The 19,119-nt window shown below is 52.5% G+C and overlaps 8 protein-coding genes; 4 read left to right on the top strand and 4 right to left on the bottom strand.

Annotated features, from left to right (window-relative positions):
• Nucleotides 1-71: 71 nt before the first annotated feature.
• Nucleotides 72-4,923, bottom strand: RCC_09822 (related to GEA2-GDP/GTP exchange factor for ARF; the record flags this gene model as incomplete). XM_023775061.1 has 2 exons in its annotated part: nucleotides 72-1,895; nucleotides 1,945-4,923. The coding sequence occupies 2 exons, from the start codon at nucleotides 4,921-4,923 to the stop codon at nucleotides 72-74; spliced, it is 4,803 nt and encodes a 1,600-aa protein (XP_023630829.1).
• A 657-nt stretch (nucleotides 4,924-5,580) lies between these two features.
• On the bottom strand, nucleotides 5,581-7,327 carry RCC_09821 (probable ANP1 protein; the record flags this gene model as incomplete). XM_023775060.1 has 5 exons in its annotated part: nucleotides 5,581-5,629; nucleotides 5,692-6,011; nucleotides 6,064-6,383; nucleotides 6,436-7,124; nucleotides 7,176-7,327. 5 exons carry the CDS (start codon nucleotides 7,325-7,327, stop codon nucleotides 5,581-5,583), a joined length of 1,530 nt encoding a protein of 509 aa, XP_023630828.1.
• Nucleotides 7,328-8,472: 1,145 nt separating this feature from the next.
• Nucleotides 8,473-9,498, bottom strand: RCC_09820 (uncharacterized protein; the record flags this gene model as incomplete). XM_023775059.1 has 4 exons in its annotated part: nucleotides 8,473-8,514; nucleotides 8,868-8,938; nucleotides 9,127-9,181; nucleotides 9,376-9,498. 4 exons carry the CDS (start codon nucleotides 9,496-9,498, stop codon nucleotides 8,473-8,475), a joined length of 291 nt encoding a protein of 96 aa, XP_023630827.1.
• Nucleotides 9,499-10,077: 579 nt separating this feature from the next.
• RCC_09819 (related to tRNA splicing endonuclease) lies at nucleotides 10,078-11,100 on the top strand (the record flags this gene model as incomplete). Its single annotated transcript, XM_023775058.1, has 1 exon — nucleotides 10,078-11,100. One exon carries the CDS (start codon nucleotides 10,078-10,080, stop codon nucleotides 11,098-11,100), a length of 1,023 nt encoding a protein of 340 aa, XP_023630826.1.
• Nucleotides 11,101-11,668: 568 nt separating this feature from the next.
• RCC_09818 (related to transcription activator) lies at nucleotides 11,669-14,564 on the top strand (the record flags this gene model as incomplete). XM_023775057.1 has 2 exons in its annotated part: nucleotides 11,669-14,374; nucleotides 14,430-14,564. The coding sequence occupies 2 exons, from the start codon at nucleotides 11,669-11,671 to the stop codon at nucleotides 14,562-14,564; spliced, it is 2,841 nt and encodes a 946-aa protein (XP_023630825.1).
• A 790-nt stretch (nucleotides 14,565-15,354) lies between these two features.
• RCC_09817 (probable NADH-cytochrome b5 reductase 1) lies at nucleotides 15,355-16,429 on the bottom strand (the record flags this gene model as incomplete). XM_023775056.1 has 3 exons in its annotated part: nucleotides 15,355-15,504; nucleotides 15,561-16,282; nucleotides 16,354-16,429. The coding sequence occupies 3 exons, from the start codon at nucleotides 16,427-16,429 to the stop codon at nucleotides 15,355-15,357; spliced, it is 948 nt and encodes a 315-aa protein (XP_023630824.1).
• Nucleotides 16,430-16,719: 290 nt separating this feature from the next.
• On the top strand, nucleotides 16,720-17,440 carry RCC_09816 (uncharacterized protein; the record flags this gene model as incomplete). XM_023775055.1 has 2 exons in its annotated part: nucleotides 16,720-16,876; nucleotides 16,932-17,440. The coding sequence occupies 2 exons, from the start codon at nucleotides 16,720-16,722 to the stop codon at nucleotides 17,438-17,440; spliced, it is 666 nt and encodes a 221-aa protein (XP_023630823.1).
• Nucleotides 17,441-17,822: 382 nt separating this feature from the next.
• RCC_09815 (uncharacterized protein) lies at nucleotides 17,823-18,957 on the top strand (the record flags this gene model as incomplete). XM_023775054.1 has 3 exons in its annotated part: nucleotides 17,823-18,527; nucleotides 18,619-18,792; nucleotides 18,850-18,957. The coding sequence occupies 3 exons, from the start codon at nucleotides 17,823-17,825 to the stop codon at nucleotides 18,955-18,957; spliced, it is 987 nt and encodes a 328-aa protein (XP_023630822.1).
• Between the last annotated feature and the right edge of the window lie 162 nt (nucleotides 18,958-19,119).

The following is a 19,119-nucleotide window of genomic DNA, read 5'->3' as shown; positions in this document are numbered from 1 at the left end:
ACACCCGGAAACCCCTCTGCGCCGACGCTATGCAAGACCCAGCTACAAACAACAAGATCAATAATACACATCTATGCTGCCGTCGGTTCGGCCTCATTTGAGTTGGAAACGATCGCAGTCTTTTCCTCGTCTCCTTCAGGCTCGGGCACCGCAACGACATCATCCGTTGCTTTCGCCTGCTTGGGCTTGTTGAAGGAATTCGGGAATACCTCCGGCATGAGGTCTGGTAGGAACCGGTGCAGTCGCTCCCATGTCTCGGCCCAGAGCTGTTGCTGAAGCTCGCTGCGGCTGTCATCTTCCTCCGAAGTGGGAGGAACCATGTACCCGCCGCTACCCATGACCAGAAGGATATTCTTGAGTGATTCGGGCACAGCCTCCACCAAGACGTCGCTTTGGCCACTGTTCATCAAGCGATCCATGATGGTCAGAATCTTGACCCACAGGTCGAGGATACCCTCCCATTCGCTAAGCAAGACCAGGTAGTGCAGGAAGATTTTGCATAGAAGCTGAGCGGCTTGCACTCGGGTTTCGCTCATGCCTTTGGGGTCGGTTTGGTAGACCTCAGGCTTGAGGAGCTGGTTGATCAATGGGAACAGAACTTCGCCGAAGATGTTTGTCCATTCATTGTGATCTGGCGATGCAAGTTCTGGTGACAGCAAACACCTTTGCAATGACGTAAAGGCCTGCTGTCTAATCTCACGGCACGGGTTGACGCATTGCATGGCCAAGCAGCGGAAGATCGGCGACCAATATGTCCGCCACGCCTCGTTTGTTTCCAGCTGAGACTGCTTGATCAGACCCGGCACGCGGCTTGCGAGCTGGGACACGATAGCGATGGCGCGCGTCCCTCGCACAACAGCTTCATTCTTCTCGGGCTTTTTCTCCGGAGTAGGTTGCTGCGGCTGACCGCGTCTGGGAACCTGCTGCTGCTCCTGCCTCGCTCCTACGCTGCCAGCCGTGGCAAACGCATTGAGCAGAGCCACGCAAGCTTCGTAGTTGTCCGGGGTAATCGCAGGATTGGGTCCGTCAGCGACGGATTCCGATATCTGGAATACCAGTGCTGCAGCTTCGGCTTGCGGCTGCAGGGTGTGTAGCACCGCCCAAAAGTCCGGGCTCGATGCCATCTCATTTCTTAGCTCCACGGGTCCACTAATGCAGCCGTGGACACCCTTCAAAATAGGCTGAGCGCATTGTCTTAGAAGGTCCTGGCGGAAGCTGGAGATGCTGTGCAACACGACCGGAGCTCGAATGTAGCCGTGATCGTTGCTGGCCCGGAGCAAACTGAGCAAATAAAAGACCGTTCTGCTGAGTGCGACTGAATGTAAACGATCTGCATCCCTAATGACCGTCTGCAGAGCCTCCGCCACATCTGCACCCAGGGTGGTAATTGCTTCTTCATCACGCAGCGCTAGTATCGTGGCAAGCTCGAGCACATACACAACCGCGGGGTCGTAGACCGGTGTTTCTGAACTCGACTTTGTGCCATTCGTACGGGCCTGAGTAGGTAGTTCAGGCTTCACAGCAATGACTCTAGGCGAATCCGCTTCGGGGAGGTGTGAAAGCAGTGCCGATGTGAGGGCCTTGAGGGACTCCACGGGTAGCTCACTGACATTGCCCAAGATTTCTTCGAAATGGCAAGCATTGATGCAGTCGACCGTGCACAGTGTCGCCTCGATTTCTTGCTCATTTGGCTCGGGCGGTTCGTCGTTCATCACACTGCTAACATAGCTTGTGAAGGCGCTGAAGAGACCCACGTCGGCGGATTTGTCATTTCTCTCAATCACTTGAGCCGGGGATTGGAGAGGGATGGCAGGAAGGTCGAGATCGCGGGAGATTGACGTGAATGATGTCGGTATCAATGAATTGACGAACAGATTCACCATGATTCGAACGACCTAAGTTTGTTAGCGTGGAAATCATCTCTACGGGCCAAACCTGACTTACATGAGTCCATCCCTCCCGTATGGCGTCCTCGTGCCCGTTGATTACTCTGAACAACACCAAAGTAGCCAGCTCAGCTTTGTTGTCTCGTCCGAAATCAACAGCAAACTTGCTGACCATGATACTTTTTCCACTCGCCTGCACCTCAGTGTTGAGGCTCGTGCTAGGCGGCGTCTCGGTTGCAAGAGAGCTGATCTTTGCAAGGGAAAGGATGATGTAGTCGAGACATTCGCTGATGCCATATTTGGCCGCAATCTGAGCGCATTGGTTGTAGCCAGCTATCACACGCTGGAAGACTGCGTCTTCTGTCGCCGACACAAATACGTAGTTGAGGGTTGCGACAATCGGCCGCCATGTCGCGGCAAACATGTCGGCGTCGTACACATTGGTGTCACAGATGATCAGATCCTCTGCAGTTTGTGTCTTGACAAGCAGCTCTTTCCAAGCATGCTCAAAGGCATGCTTGTTCTCGTGTTCCTCCGGCAAGAGAATCTCTCGTGACTTTATGGCTTCATAGATTTCTCGAAGGAAATCCTGGTCGAAATCTGAATTGCCACCATTGACACCTCGCAAGTTCCGAGCAAAGTTCTCGAACTTCATGCGGTCCTGCGATCTGACGTTCGGGTTGTATTGGTCGGTGTTCAACATGATGATGGCGTAGGTCAGCACAAACACAGAGTCATGGTCTAAGATGTGCTCTGGTTTGGCTGCATCAAAGTACTTTGCACTGAAAACTGTGACGATCCGCTCGATCAAAGCCGACTCGCCAGGCAAGCGGAAGCTGTTGAGAAGCTGCCGCAATGCCTCGTCAACGCGCAAGTGAGCAAAGTCAAACAGATCCATGAAAGCGTCAAGAATAGCCTCGTTGGACTTCTTCGAGATGAACTCGCCCAGGACTCTCTTGTCTATCCGGGTGGTCCCCTTCAAGAAGGTCGTCACAGAATGGGGATCGTTCGGGTCGGAAATGATGCCCTGTGCTGCAAGGAAAGCAATGCCACCCTTTGGGCTTTCATTGAACTTCGTAGCGCCGCGAATAATGACTGCCTTCCGTCTTCTCTGCTCCTGCAATGCTGATTTCTCGGGCAGGTTCCTGGTATTTGGTTCGTCGTCCATGCGCTCTGCAATGAATTGAACGTATCCCAAAAGGGAATCCAAGGAGAGCGGGGGAACATTTGTCGTACTCCAAGTCGCAGAATCTGGGAATGCGTTGCGAGACAGCAGACCGACCATGTCTGCGCACAGGTCGCTTCTGTCAACCTCGCAGTCGTAGTTGACGAAGAGCTCCGTCATAAAGCTTGGAATTCGAACCAGACCGCCAACGCTTTCTACCATTGCCTCTCTGGCGTCTGGCTTTCGTGAACCGCCTTCCATGCCTAGCTTTTGTCGGTCGCGCACCGGCACCGGCGTTGATCTACCACTCCCTTTCCCGACGGCCGCCGGACCAGACGGTTGTGGCCGCACAAGGGTGGGAGWCTGCGGCACACCCTGATAGAGCGACGGATCTATGTTGGGCTCATCAGGGATGGGGACCTTGGGATGTAGACACGCCACCACGTATGACAAGAACAGCTCCTGCTGCAACTTGAGTACAGTTCGACATGTAGCGAGAAGCGTGCCTGCAACGCGCAATGACTCATGAAGGATCGCGACGTTCTCAGACCGGACCAGCTGGAAGAGATTTCGACAAAGTGTGTCTTTGGCCAAAGACGCGAGACTCGGATGATTTGCGATACTGGGCCCGGCGACCTCGAGCGCGACGTTTACTATTCGCAACGCCATGACACGCAGAGTATCGTTTCTTTGGCGATCGTGAGGATCGAGCAAGTCCGCCAGAACGCGAAACAGCTCGCGAATAGAAGGGAGTCCGTAAGGTCGCACGTCTACAACCTCGCCATCATCAGGCCTCGACAGGTCCAATTGACTGCCATTAGCATCCATGGATAAGCGATCCGAGTCGTTGTTCCCTCGCACCTCCAGACTGGAGCTCGACCTGAGCTGCTTCATCATATCCGGGCCATAGTCGCCGTTCCCGGAAGAATCGATTTTCGCGGCGTCCATGTCTTCCTGTGGCACCGCCTCATCCAATGTGCCTTCCTCAAGCTCATTTTCCAAAGTTTTCAACCGGCCGAAGATGGTTTGACACATGGTCACCATGCTGATCTCTGCACTCCGTCGAACGAGCTCACTCATTTTCAGGTGACAGCATATCGACAGTGCACATTCCATCATCTCGCACACGCTCTGGTCGCCGAGCACCTCTCCCGACGGTCCACAAATCATGTCTTCCATGAGCTTCAATATCCGTAGGAACACCACTTCGTCGCTTGGAGTGTTGTCTCCCTCGAACCTGCAATGTGTTACAGTAGACGCCAGTAACTGAATCCCATAGCTGAAATTCGGACTCTGAGGATTGATAATGTTGTAGGCCAGCATTTTCGTGATGGCAATCAGGGCCAGACTCGTAATCGGCGCCGTGGTGCTCGAACTCCTAATGACCTGCAGAAACGGCTGCAACAGACTCGGGGTCTCAAAGGACTGGATATCCTTGCACTGCTTCAAGTCCGCGCGTAGCTTTGCAAAGGCACTCATCAGCGGGTTGTCCTGCATGCTCTGGCCCTTCTTCCCTCGTAGTCCCCATCGTGAAGTCAATGTGCCGTCGTCCTCGATCAGATCAATCTTGCTGCTCGCTCGACTCCTCTCCTGGTTTGCGGTCCGGCGGTCCGAGGTCGATGTCGACGTTCGAGGTGTGCTGCTGGCGCCGAGGATGGAGGATATGGAAGAATGAGCCCAGCGAGCATGCTTGCGCATGGCTGAAGTGACCGTGATGCATTCCGTCACCACCAGGGCTACAGGATCAATAGCCACGGTGATCCTGCTGGTCTGATGTCCATCTGGAATTCGGTCGTCCATTTGCGAGTAAATGTACAGAGCGGACGGCAAAAGGAGCGGCAGTGTGATGTTCAGTGCATGCTCGAAGCGCATTCCCAAAATGGAATTGAGCCAGCTGTCTGTCGATCATTTGGCGACACGCGAATGCGGAGAGAACTTGACGCGCACTAAGGAGTCGAAAACGTATGACAATTCATTGGAAGCAAGTACAGCGTCTCATCGCATCGGAGGTCATTCTTGATGCCCAAAGATCCTCTTTCACTGCGGTTTCACGAGAATTGATTCCCTGCCAACGCCCCAGAGCTGGGATGTAGGATGCTCGAGAGGACTATGTGTATCTAAACCACCTCCGATGCAAAGATGTTGTTTGGTATGTCGAATGAGATTTGGTATATTTCCTCAGCATGCTCCTCGTTTATACACTCATCCACCCGCCCACCAACAACCTTTGCTACAGACAAACACTGTGCATATAGTTACAACGCTCCCTCCCATTCGCCTTAATCGCCTTGGAAACGCCGCCCAATTGTGTGACATCTCCCCATTCGCAAAATCCGTTGTCACCATCGCCGTCGATTGATTCGCGTTCGCAGGCAGTGGATCCGCGAGTGAAGACCAGCAACACCAAGCTTTGCTTTTCGGTCGGAGTTTGCTTCTCAGACGAACGAAGCGTGTTTCCCTCACAAACTTGTCCCTCTTTGCGGCTGGTGTTGAATCTCGTCCTTGTTTGACTAGATCAGTTCGACCTGCTCACTCCTTCTGTTGCTCCAGCGAGAAGCTGTCCGCGAACTTCCTACCACTCCAAGTAATAACAATGTCAACCATGCTCTCAATGCAACACAGTCGGTCGGGAGAACTCACGCGTCATCCGCAACCGAGTCCTCGTCAACGTTCTGCTTCATCTGCTTCTGCCTAGCTTTCTCGCTGGCCTTTTCTTGCGCGGCCTTGTCCGACATTTCGCGCATTCCCTCCTTGTCCTTCTCCCATTGGGAAGCGCCCTCTTCGAACTGGCTGTTAATCTTGTCCATTCGTTCCTTCTTCTCCGCCTCTTCTTGCTCGCGCGCCTTGCGCTCGATCTCCATTTCCTCCATGTGGCGAATGTCTTCCACGCTCGGTTCATACAAATGCCAAATGGTATAGTGGGGCAATCCGACTACCGTATATTTCATCCGCTTGGCCATCTGCATTCCGCGTCAGTGATAGCTTTTGGGCTTGGACATGCTGGTCTTGTACCTTTCCGAAACCTTCGGTCTCTGCATGCTTTTCAAAGCTAAATGCAGGAAAGTGCACGCCACTTCGAAAAACCTTTGCTTTGGCCAGAATGCTGACACCACCAACACCATCGATTTCCATCTCCATGTCGGGGTCGCCGTAAGGATCGCGAAGGTACGCCAAATGTGGTCGCCAGGTCGCATACTCGGCGTAACCTTCCACAATCACAGCGTCCTCGTCGAGGGTGTCTGCCAGCGCAAGTGCTGTTTCGGACTCCTGCCAGCTGTTCAAGTCATATGGCTGCTCTCCACCTAGCCAGTCTGGCAGAGGTCTCCAGACATCTGTTCTCAGTGTTAGCTAATCCCCTCCACTCCCACTCCTCGAAGAACTCACTTGGTACAATGACATCCTTGTTGTGTCTCATCAGGTCTTCCAAAATTGTAAAGGGTGCAGTCTCCACATCGACATCCCTCCAGTAGACCCAACTGTGTGTCGGTCGTAGTGCCGCTGAAAGCAGCCAGTTCCGCGCCTGGGCCATGCTTTTTCTGCGGCTTGCCTGAGCGGCGAAACCGTGTCTGCTTTCCACATCCTGATTCACAGTCTGACCAAAGTTCTTCTCAATCACCGAAATCTCTCCAAATGCCATCTTCGGGTTCTCTTGCGCTTGCAGCTCGGCCAGAAGATCTGACAGGAGCGGAAGGGTGTTATCCTTGCTGTCACCAACCAAAAACGCCAGGTCGATCAGGTTGTGGGGGTAGGTCAAGTTCCGGAGATGTGAGAAGAACATGGGCAGATGCGGTGCGGCGTCTCGTAGTGGTGCGCATAGTAATATGCGCTCTTCCCTCTCCCATCCTCGACTTGTGCCGGCCACATTCGCAAGGTCGTAGTATCGTACTGTTTCGAGCTGAAATTCTTCGCCGCCAGCGAAAAGTCCCAAGGAAAGCGGTGCTAGTAGCGCAGCGGGTCGTAGTGAAGGGAAGAAGATCATAAGTACGAGCAATACTATCGCGCAGGCACTGCCCACACGTATAAGCGTTCCCCGTCGCCTCAAAAACATATTGCGCGCAGATCGCGGCTGGTATCTGGATCGTGTCAGCTTCCCTCTTGCGAATCGCTTCAACCAGTGTCCATACTTCTCGTATTTGTCTGGCCGGATACTGAAGCCCCCATTGGAGCTGGCTGGCGAATAGGCGCCGGCGCCTCTCGCATGCCCGTTGGCACCACTGTATCCATGTCTGTTCATCTTCTCCTTCTGTGCCGACGACGAGACATATGTTGGGAGCATGGATCGGCTGCCCTTCCACCAAGCGCGGCGCAATCAGCCCGGCAGACCCTCCGATGTCTACTCCGAATGTAGATGGGGGTGTTGTAGGTTAATCTCTTCTGCTCCAGAATTGATGTCGCTCGCTGTCCGAAACTGGGAGGTGAAACAAGGCGCACCGCGGTGGTGGGAGGTGCGGTACACGTGTCTCGGCGGGGAGCTGCTATTACGTGAGGGAATGTACGAAGTATCTCGTGTGCGTTGCGCGTCCAGCGGATTATGTGAAGATGTACGGAAGAGTATGTGAGGAGTGGGATGGTTTTCAAGGTTAAGCCTTGTACAATCAGACACATTCGCTCGACTCAGGAGCAAGGACCACAGCCTGACTTTTGATCAAACCCCTGTCAACTGCCGCCGTCATCGCAATTCAAACTCCACGTTGTTATTACTTCGCAGGGTTCAATGTTCGTTTTACACCGATTATCAGGCATCTACATGTGGATTGCCGGCCTACCCAAAGAAACAAAGATTGACTGATAGACACACTGTTTAGGCGAGTTAAGGTAGGTCTGTCTGACGTTCTGACTTCGCGTGAAGGGACTTTGACGATCTTGCATGCTTAAATCCATCAGAGTTTAGAGGCTTTCACGTGGTGGAATCAGTACAGAGGTGAAGATGAGATGTCCGGTTGAACACGAGACGGCAATTTAATGGATGAAGGTGTATCAATTACATGTATTTGTAGACACTTGTATGGAGGAACGTTCATACGAAAACCTCTCGCCTGATGCTATGAGTCGTCGCGAGCAGCATTGGACAGCTTGCCATGATATACCGCACCTACCGTGAAGTAATTCAAGAGTAAGACTACGACTGGTAGCAGTGGTCGTCAAGGTCGTGCTCTTCCAACGCTGCTGGCTCAACCGAGCTAGAAGTCGGTACACCAACCCAATGATAAACATCATCGCAATATCTCGTGATCAAGCTCGTACCCCCATGGCCACTTTGGCAATGTTCAGATCATACAGATGATCGAGAGGCGCAAGAGCTGATTCAAGTAAACGGTCACTGTCCATCAGGCTCCTTTGCCTTAATCGGCGTAGCACTTCACACATGGCCAAGGTGAGCGAGACCACACCCGCAGACAACGACATGTCTTCGTGTACGACCTACGTGCGCACGTATTGATGACGAAACAATCGTGGAAACCACTGCGATAAGTCAGTCCAAATGCTCGAGCATATTGACAAGCAAGTGAGGTGAGCAACATCTTCAATCTCAGTAAGCCGTTTTAAATCACGCCCACCCGCCGGCACCTCGCCATACCGGCCATAACGGACAGCATGGATTGGTGCTCTGAAGCGTCATTACGTAGCATCACACACTCAACCGAAGCTTTGCGTGCTTACCACAACTCCACAACCGATCCTCCCGTCGAGGCCGAAGCTCCAACGGTACGGTACAGGGAGGGTCGCTCGGAAGATGATGCATATCATTGAATGGATAATAACTTGGGTATCATCTTTGTGGTGAGGGGGTGGGAAGATTGCAGGGAGTGGCTTACCGAAAGGATGAAGAAGTGGCATGTATCGGACTGCAGCCATGTGCCGGTATGCGTGTCATTCACGTTGCTGCCTATAATTTCCTCCATTATTAGCTTTGCTCTCTCAATTTAGCCTGTAGTAGCGGAAGATTGTTCGATATTTTCATTCAGAAAAGTTTTGGTAAGGGCGTTATGACATCAAGGTGTTCAGAAGCAGAACTGAAAAAAAGCCATTCATCATAGAAGTGTGGTGCTGGTGAAAGTGGTGGTTTATACATACCAGTGGCAAGTGTCTGCAACGACACGACGGCGATGATTCGAATCGTAGTAGGAATCTGCTTGACTGATGTCAGTGTCAAATTCTTGACAAGTTTGAAGTGTGAGGGCAAGTATGGGCAGAAGGGACAAGTCAGATGGTGATGCATGTTTGTTCGTAGATCATGAAAGTCCGGTAAGTGTACCAGTCTCCAGAACGGTTGTGATGGACTCATCATTCGGGAGAGATAAAAGGAGATTGCATCTCACTCACCAGAGGTGTGGCTCGTTGCCGGAGTGGACGCATTGACTTGTACCTGCCCATGTTGAATCGCATGAGGTACAAGGTACAAGAGCCATGGCGGGTCAGAAGCCGCCGAGACGTGCTGAATACCATCTCATCTCATCCTCGTGGCAAAGAGGCCTCGATGCCGGACGGCATACGAGACGCACGTGAAGACATGGCAGGCGATTATGATGACTTGTGGTGGTGGTGGTGATGGAAGTGATGAAGTTGAAGTTGAAAGTCGGCAAGAAATTTTGCGAGTGATGAGAATTCTCGTCACGGGGTTGTCTTGGCGCGACGCTCCTTCCCATCCCCAAAATGATTTCTTCGCAGCTTTCGGTGCAAATCTCAACAAGATGAGCTGAATCAATCATTGACCCGCTCGTCTCCCCAGGGCGCGAGCTCAGCATTCCGAACATACCTACACCACACTCGCCAACTCACGACACGCATTAATCTCTCCAGGTATGACTTCATCCCGCTTCCTCCCTAACAGCAACTTCCAAATGATTAAGATACAATTATAATCTGTCAATCCCCWGAGAAGCTCTAGAAGCTCTCTGTGACGAGAACTAATTTAAGAGTTTATGATTCCTACTCGCTCAACTGCCTGCTCTAGCACCGACGACTTCATTCAGTCATAAGTACTAATCTGAGGCTCCAGAATCAACGCTGTCCCCGAAAGACATCATGGCAGACTCCAGCCTGTCCGCGGCCGTCCATGAACCGATTCCCATTTTCAAAGTCGCTCACCACTACATGCTGTACGATGTTAATGTTGTAACGCATCTCCGCAAAGAGCACAACATTTCCGGCGTTCTGATGGGCACTCTGCCGCAGGCGTCACAGCAAAACGTGTTTCTTGGACTTCCGCTAGAGCTCATGCCAGAGGAAGCGCGGTTACTAGTGGAGAAGAACGTCGCCTACATTGTAGACGACGTTGCGGAGCATAAACGTACTTTTCTTGGCAATGGCCTGGGCACGGAGGAGAGAAAGGCCTATCAAGCTGCGCTCAGAAAGCAGGGCGTTGGTGCAGCTCAGGAACATGCAAAGAAGGCGGACGAGAGGAAGAAAATTGGCTTGCAGAAAGCAGGCAAAAGTGGGGATTGGAACGACATACCAGAAGACATGTTTGAGCCTTCACGAGGTCGTAAAGGGAAGCCTTCTACGCGCCGACCAGACCCAGCGCAAATCGTCAAAGCGCCCCTTCCTTCGGGCAGTGGTAATGACGATGAGTCGCTTTTCGGTCCGCCTGCCAACGGTCCCCCAATAAGGACTGCAATCTCACGCACTTCCTCTCGGGGAAGTCCAGCTGGACCCGAGCCTTACGGTGTCACGCCTACAACTTCTCAACCGCCCATGCAAGTGCAGAAACCTGCGAGCGGGTCGAATATAGAACTTCCTGTCGTCCCGAATTCGTACCCAGTATACAAGCACCTGCATGAAATTGGATATTTCATGGCTCCTGGTCTCAGATTTGGCTGCCAGTACATGGCATATCCAGGAGACCCACTCCGCTTCCACTCACACTTTCTATGCAACGGTATGGATTGGGAAGAAGAGTTTGATCTCCTGGACTTGGTTGGCGGCGGGCGTCTTGGGACAGGAGTCAAGAAAGGCTTCATGGTGGGTGGCGAGGAGCCAGTGGTTGGGCAAAGTGAGGGCAAAGAAGGCAATGTGCGGGTCTTCTGCGTGGAATGGGGTGGCATGTAGTTGCCAGCGTATCAACTCCGATCAAACCTTTACACCTCCCTCTCGTCCACACTGTCTTCCAATCTGACGAATGTGCAAGACTCATGACGCAGTGCAGTGATGGTCGTGGCAGAGCTGCAAGGATAGGTAGGCTGCAAGGGGCCGAATACTCTACACACGAACCATCACGAGACCATGCGACGGTCTGCTTTGACATAGTTACAAAGTACAAGCGGTGAATCGAATCAATCTCGGGTGCATGATTCTTCTTCCAAAGCCCAAGCAGGCGGGGTACTCACGTGTACACACGTGGACCCGGCAGGGTCTTGAGGTAGAGCTGTTGCAGAAAAGTTGCCGAGTCACCGAGTGCGGGAGGTGGAGGTGGGGATAGGTCACTGCCCGGCGTTTGTGTAAGGTCTTCTAGCGAGACGCCTGGCAACTGCATTTCTAGCGCATCGTGCGCAATAGGAAAGAAAACACAAATGGAGGCTAGCCATGCTCGCACTGTGATTTGCCATTCTCGCAGTCGCCCGTCGGAGGGATGATCTCAGCTACACATTCACAGTCATTGGGAATGCCCACACCACAAATGGCCACCAAGGGCCTGGATGCGCTGGCCGAGGGTTCACAATACGCGCTGCAGCAGATGCAACAAGAGCAGGAGGCGCAGGGACAGGGACAGCAGGGCTCGAATGCAAATCATCGACACAGCTACAGCAACAGCAACGGCAGCATAGGCGTGCAAGAGACAACGCAGACGGACACGGGCGATTCAGCAAGCAACGGACGGACGGGTAGTGGACAGGACCAACAACCAGTACGGAAGCGCATCAGCCGAGCATGCGATCAATGCAACCAGCTGCGGACAAAATGCGATGGGAAGAGCCCTTGCGCGCACTGCGTGGAATTTGGTTTGACCTGCGAGTATGCGCGAGAGCGAAAGAAGCGAGGCAAAGCCTCGAGGAAGGATGTTGCAKCCCAGCAAGCGGCGGCGGCTGCGGCAGGAGAAGGAACAGATCACAGTCCACGATCTGGCACGGAGACTTCTGAAGGTGGTTCGGGACAACATGTGTCCAAGGGTATTAAGCGTCGACGGTCGAGTGCCTCTTTCCAGGCTCCAAGGCGGCCGGCGCCAGCAACATCGGGCATCACGAGCCAGCCGTCGAATGGGCCTCCTGCGATTGTTCGCGCTGGATATGAGCCGGCAGGAGGCAGCATTACCAGCCACCATCTTGGGGAGGGAGTCAACGGGATGCAACAGCGACAGGTTGCACTCGATCAACATACCACGACCATGCCCGTCCCCGGACCCAGGCTTCCGACAGCTCCAATGCCAGAACGGGCTGTCTCAGTTGGAATGGGAGAATTTAGCAGTATCGATGACTACCATCGAAGCATTCTCCAGGCTGGGTCGGCAATGACGGGACATAACATCCTGCACGCTGGGCCCACGCATTCTATGATTCAAGGTGGCACCATCACTGGCTATGGAGACAGCGCATATGCTATCCCTTCTCCTAGTAGCCCGCAGGGCATGGGCCAGTACCAACCTGGAGCATCTCCCTTATCTGCAAGCTTTCTTCGCCACTCACCAGCCGCCGGCTCACCGAATTGGATGAACTTGCCGTCACCTTCCACGCTTTATCCACATCTGCAACACATGCCCCCGAATCAGACCTTGCGCTACCCAGTGTTACGGCCACTCATACCACACATAGCGGCCATTATACCAATTGGGCTCGCCTGTGATCTTCTGGAATTGTACTTTCAAAGCGCTTCGTCGACTTTCATGCAGCCTCAGTCCCCGTATGTTCTGGGCTACATATTCCGAAAACGATCCTTCCTTCGACAAACGAATCCTCGTTCTTGTAGTCCCGCGCTCCTCGCGAGCATGTTGTGGGTGGCTGCTCAAACCAGCGAKTCGGCCTTTCTCACATCATCTCCATCTGCGCGAGGCAAGATATGTCAAAAACTTTTGGAGTTGGTTGTGGGTCTACTCAAACCACTCATTCACACGCCAATGGAAGGCACTCAGCATTACAGTACAAACACCGTGATCAACGGTGTAGCCCTTGGTGGGTTTGGTGTTGCGCTTCCAGGGCAGTCCAATGAATTAGACAGCGGGTCGCCTGGAGCAACTGCTGCCTTKGACGATGTAGTCACCTACCTCCATCTGGCCACTGTCGTTTCCGCAAGTGAATACAAAGCTGCAAGTCTTCGATGGTGGAATGCTGCTTGGTCTCTTGCGAGAGAACTGAAGCTCGGTAGAGAGCTACCTCCAAATCCCGAGCGACAAAATCCCGATGGCCCTGAAGCAGAGGCAGAGGCAACTGGAGAATCTGGCGCAAGCCATCCGAATAATCTCGCTCTTGGCAGTCAGCCGGGCTTTGTCTCCGAAGAGGAGCGAGAAGAACGGCGGCGGATATTCTGGCTGCTATACATGGTTGACCGGCATCTCGCGCTCTGTTACAACCGGCCCTTGTTCCTGCTCGACATCGAGTGCGATGGTCTGCTCCAGCCAGAAGATGAGAACATATGGCAAGCTGGAGAGTACTATCCAGGGGAGGGTCATGCAGATTCGACCTTTTTCCGCAGACGTGGGCCTGGTTTTGAGTGCAGTGGTCACGGTCTTTACGGGTTCTTCTTGCCTCTAATGACCATTCTTGGGGAGATTGTGGATCTGAATCACGCTCGTAATCACCCTCGGTTTGGCCTCCGATTCAAGAACAACTCGGATTGGGACGAACAGGCAAAAGAGATCTCCGGTCAGCTCGAGACCTATGGACGCAGTCTACAGGAGTTTACAGCTCGACATATGGCCGCGTCGGAGCCAAAATTGCCGCACGAGGGAAAGAACGGAAGCGATCTAGGTGCYCGAAGTCCTCACTCCGTCGCCTCGGCTCAGCAGCGAATGACCGAGACGGTGCTGCAGACGAAAATCGTGCTCGCTTATGGCACGCATCTCATGCACACCATGCATATCCTACTAAATGGGAAATGGGATCCGATCTCGCTATTGGACGATAATGATCTTTGGATCTCGTCGCAATCCTTCATATCTGCAACAGGTCATGCTGTCTCAGCTGCCGAAGCCATCAATGAGATACTCGAGTACGACCCAGACTTGAGTCTCATGCCGTTCTTCTTCGGCATCTATCTTCTCCAAGGCAGTTTCCTGCTATTGTTGATTGCAGACAAGCTGCAGGCTGAGGCGAGCCCAAGTGTCGTCAAAGCCTGTGAGACCATTGTGAGAGCCCACGAAGCGTGCGTGGTGACTCTCAATACGGAGTATCAGGTACGTTCATCGGTCTGGTCTATGGTGCGTGATACATGGCTAATTTGTCTTCCAGAGGAATTTCCGCAAGGTTATGCGCTCTGCTCTGGCACAGGTACGAGGTCGACATGAAGATTTCGGCGAATTAAGGAGACGTGAGGTGCTCGCTTTGTACAGATGGACTGGGGATGGGACTGGTCTCGCTCTTTGATCATGATGAATGTGAAGATGATTTGTATATGTTACGAAAAAGGTCAATACCCATGATGTTTGGACGGACAAGACGCGATTGTGCAGATATTAATCGAACTCGCTATGTGCATGCATACCTCTCCTATTCGATCAATGGGGCTGGTCTAGTTGGCATATTGTCTTGGGTGACCGGCGGCAGGGCGAATTCCATTTGGTTACGTACGTTTGTCTGCTACAGCCATCGATGGGAATTATACGAACACGGGAAATCGACACCCAGAGCCCAAATACCACCACAGGAGCTCAAGGACATTGCAACTAGTAAATAAGCCTCCAATGTATTGATMCAATAGTACTATAGTCATATATCGTGTCATCGACCCACCGCAGATTGGAAGTGCGACTACCCAAACCCTAACCCTAAATCGACATCCTGAATGCCCAAGCCGTCGAAACACACGACAGCAGGATCGAACTGGCATAACAAGGTAACGCAGGCTACCCAGGACATCAAATATTGTAGCCCAATACGTAGGGCAAGAGATCACCACCTCAGAGTATATTCTTTGGCATTGGAAAGGGTCTAGAAGTAGTTCATCTACACACCACCGCTCATATTCCACCCTTCGGACGGGCTCCCATGCACACCCACTGCACATAGGTCCGCACAGTCGTTATCAGAGCCCGCTGCCGCTGTCATGATTGCGTAAAAGCCTTGACTGAAAGTATCTCCGTATCAAGTGTGAGCCACCAAGGTCCAAACTATGTTCCGGGTATTCAAACAAACCTTCCGTTGTTCACGATACCGCTTAGAAAGAGAAGACCTGGTCCTCTAGCTTGCTAGCAGCCCTCGCCTTGTCAAACCCTAGCGACTCGGTCGCCTTCTTGATAGCCGCAACCATTGGTGGAGGTCCGCAAATCAGGATCTTGACGTCCTTTGCAGGAGCTGGAAGATGCTCCTATAAAGATTTCTCGTTAGCACACCGACTACAATAAAAGCCACAGCGGAACATACCTTGATCATGTCGGCCGTCACAAATCCAACGCCTCCCGTCCAYCCCTGGGGTGGGTTGTTCAGTACGTAGTACACGTTGAACCCCTCCTCCTTGTTAAGGTCATCCAAATCCTCCCGCAGCAGGATATCCTCCTCGTTCACGTTCGCGAAGATCAAATCAACCTGTGTCTTGTCACCGCTCTTACGTCCACGGCGAATCGCCTGGCAGATCTGCAGCATTGGCGTAATACCCGTACCACCGGCAATCATTCCAAAGCGTCGGACCAAGTTTGGAGTGTAAACCATGGCACCCTTGGGACCCTTGACCTTCATCGCGTCGCCCTCCTTGAGTGTGGCRAAGTGGCGAGAGAGGTTGCCGGTGGGGTAGCTCTTGATGAGGAGATCAAAGTAACCAGGGTGCACATCGCTGCTAATGGGGGTGTAGGAGCGCACGACTTCCTTGTCCTTCTTGACCTCACCGGTCTTTGGGTCGGTGACATCGAGGTTGGCGGCGAGTTGGATGTGCTGGCCAATGGGAAGACCGAGAATGGAAGTTTCCTTGGGAAGCTGAAAGCGGTAGATGGCGGTGTTGTGGGATGTCTGCGTCTTCTTGGAGATGGGGAACTCGGTGAACTCGGAGGCGGAAATGCAGACGTTCGGGTCGGATGGTGGAGCGGGTGCCTTGCCAATTTCCTTCGTTGACGTGTTGGAAGGTGCGGGTGCGGACGTGGGCGCGGATGATTCTGGGAAGAGGATGGTGTTAGTCCCGGTGGATGAACGGTTGAGATCTGTCAGTGAGATATAAAGGACATACGGTWGGCGAAGAAGAAGTAGCCAATGGCAGCAGCCACAATGGCCACTGCATAGGGGAGGTACGCCGACAACGACATCATGCTCCTTCCGTCTCTATGTTGTAAGTGAATGCAGGAGGATTGTTGAAGATGACGAGCTCGATATGATCTCGAAGCTCGAGGCCACCAACATTAACAATTTGCCGATGTCGCCGCCGAAAACATCGGCCGGCATCCGCGGGGAAATCTTCACAGTCAAGGTACCGCTTGCCTTGTTAGGTTAAGCAATGCACATCCTCCGCTCCATAGGTGCGGCTTCTGGCAAAAAGATTCACTTGGCTACCTTATTCACATGATGATTGTACCCTTCCTTCCTTTTCGAGCATTAGATGCCGGACATGCTTGTGGCGATGGATGAAGACAGCTATCCCGCGATTGATCTTGACAATCCCATCATCCCACTCACGGCTGTGGATCGTGAACTGCTCTCTATGAAAGATGAGGACTATCACCGCCATACTTGGGAGGATTTGAAAGAGATCATTGGTGGGTCTCCTGTGTAGGAATATCCATTGATGTTGGTACTCATCTCATTCCCCAGCAAACAACTCTCTCGAAACATTGAAACGACTCCCATCCGATTTGCGACGCTACTTCAGATGGTCGGCTTCAATCAAACAACAATATGGTGGCATTGTCCCTTTTGTGATCCAGGAGCGCCTTCACTGGACGCCAATCTTTCCAGAAGGCCCTCCACAGTTTGATCACATCTCTGACATACCTTTTGCAAATCCTCGGGACTTTGCCGTGTTGAGAAACGATTGGCCTTATGGATTCGAAGCAGGCATAACTCACCTCGTTGTTTGGACAAAGACCCCCATCGAGACTGATTCAGACCGGGGCGATGTCACTGCAGCTTCACGTCAAGTCGTTGAGGACTTTGTACGGAGGTACTTTGTCGCTGACTTGGAGAGGGGTGAGGAGAGGGTACAGTGGTTCAAGAACTGGGTCAGTCTACAGAGTGTCAGAGGATTGGATCATATTCATGTTCTTGTCAAGGATGTTCCTGAGCAGCTCATCGAGAAGTGGTGCAGTAGGAAGGACCTGTAAGGTCGCATTTTGAAGTTTTGTCGAATAGATGATAGAGCACTATAGATATGGTGGACGTTACATTTGGACGTGAGGCATATACGTCYTCATAGCCATTGCTAACATGTCACGCCCTGATATGAGAACACGTACATCTGGTCGATCGAGCGGACACGGTCGAATTATTGGTCCACATCAAGAGGCGGTGATGGGGAACCGGGGTTTGTACAAGTCCGTACGCGTCGGAGGATTTCCCAAATGTCGTCACCATTTCAGCTGTCATCCTTGAACCACGTCGTGAATGATCATTGATATTTACTACAAATCGGGCTGATATGTAGTAGCTTCCTCCCCCTTCAGCATTCTGTTCAACACCACCGTGCTCCAAAGCATCTCCGAAGCAATGGCGTCCATCCTTCATGGCCTGCTCAATGCCACAAACTTTCGCAACCCATTCCTCCGCACTCTCGTCCCCTCCATAGGATTAGCATATGGCATTCAAGCCGCCGTAGCTATCCCCTCCATCTACGCTCAAACGGAGCGCTTCTACGATCTCTCCGGCTCCTTTACGTACATCTCCTGCGCCGCCCTTTCCCTCTACCTCCCCACCATTCGTGCCCGCTTGGCAGCCCTCCCCGGCACCACAGGCCCAGCATGGCCAAGTCTTCTTCAAAGTCTGACCAGCAAAGGAGGAGTCAACGCCTGGAATTGGAGACAAGTAGTCCTCAGCGCGGCTGTGACTTTCTGGGCCGCAAGACTGGGAAGCTTCCTCTTCGCTCGAATCAGCGCAGACAACGGAGAGGATAGCCGTTTTGAGGAGATTCGAAAGACACCATCAAAATTCGCAGTGGCCTTCTTTGCTCAGGCTACGTGGGTTTCGCTCTGTTTGATGCCCGTGTTGGCAATCAACAGCATCCCGGCTACTACCCTTGCTGCTCTGCCTTGGTTTACCATCACGGATATCGTTGGTTTGTTGTTGTATGTGGGCGGTATTACATTCGAGGCTACTGCGGACAGGCAGAAGTCGCAGTGGATGAAGGAGAAGAAGGAGAAGAAGCATGAGGAGGACTTCCTCACTCGTGGATTGTGGAGCAAGAGTAGACACCCGGTGAGTCTATGTAACCTATCAATCCTTGAAGAGGCGTTGAAGGATGGTTTGATCAAAGCTGTGTGTATCGTGTTTGCTAACTTTGCATTAGAACTACTTTGGCGAGAGCACGCTGTGGACTGGAATCGCTACGACCGCAGCAGGCGTAATGCTGAGCAGTGTTGGTCAAGCCGGTATGGGATTTAGTGGAAGTGGCCTTGCTCGAGCAGGTGCCCTTGGAATGGCTGTTGTCAGCCCAGCTTTTGTGACGTTCCTCCTCCTCAAGGTATGTTTAAACGGCATTGATGAGTTTGGCACGCAAATTGACCATTCGATTCACTAGGTCTCCGGAGTCCCAATGAGCGAGAACAAGTACGACAAGCGATACGGTGACAGGAAAGACTATCAGCAGTGGAAGAAGGATACGCCGATGTTCATCCCCAAATTCTAGGGAGAGGTCAAGCGAAAGACCAACGCTCTAGAGAAATCAAGTGGAGAACGAAAACCGCTCTGGTCGATGGAGGCGAATGTACCAAATAGATTTAATGATTGCACGTCAAAGTAGCAAACCATAATCAACGATCAATGCCCATCCATTATCGTCACTTACCGC

The sequence above is a fragment of the Ramularia collo-cygni genome (assembly GCF_900074925.1).
Source record: "Ramularia collo-cygni strain URUG2 genome assembly, contig: RCC_scaffold19, whole genome shotgun sequence".
NCBI classification, from domain to species: domain Eukaryota; kingdom Fungi; phylum Ascomycota; class Dothideomycetes; order Mycosphaerellales; family Mycosphaerellaceae; genus Ramularia; species Ramularia collo-cygni.
The sequence above is the reverse complement of the archived record's forward strand: the minus strand, read 5'-3'. Positions and strand labels throughout refer to the sequence as shown.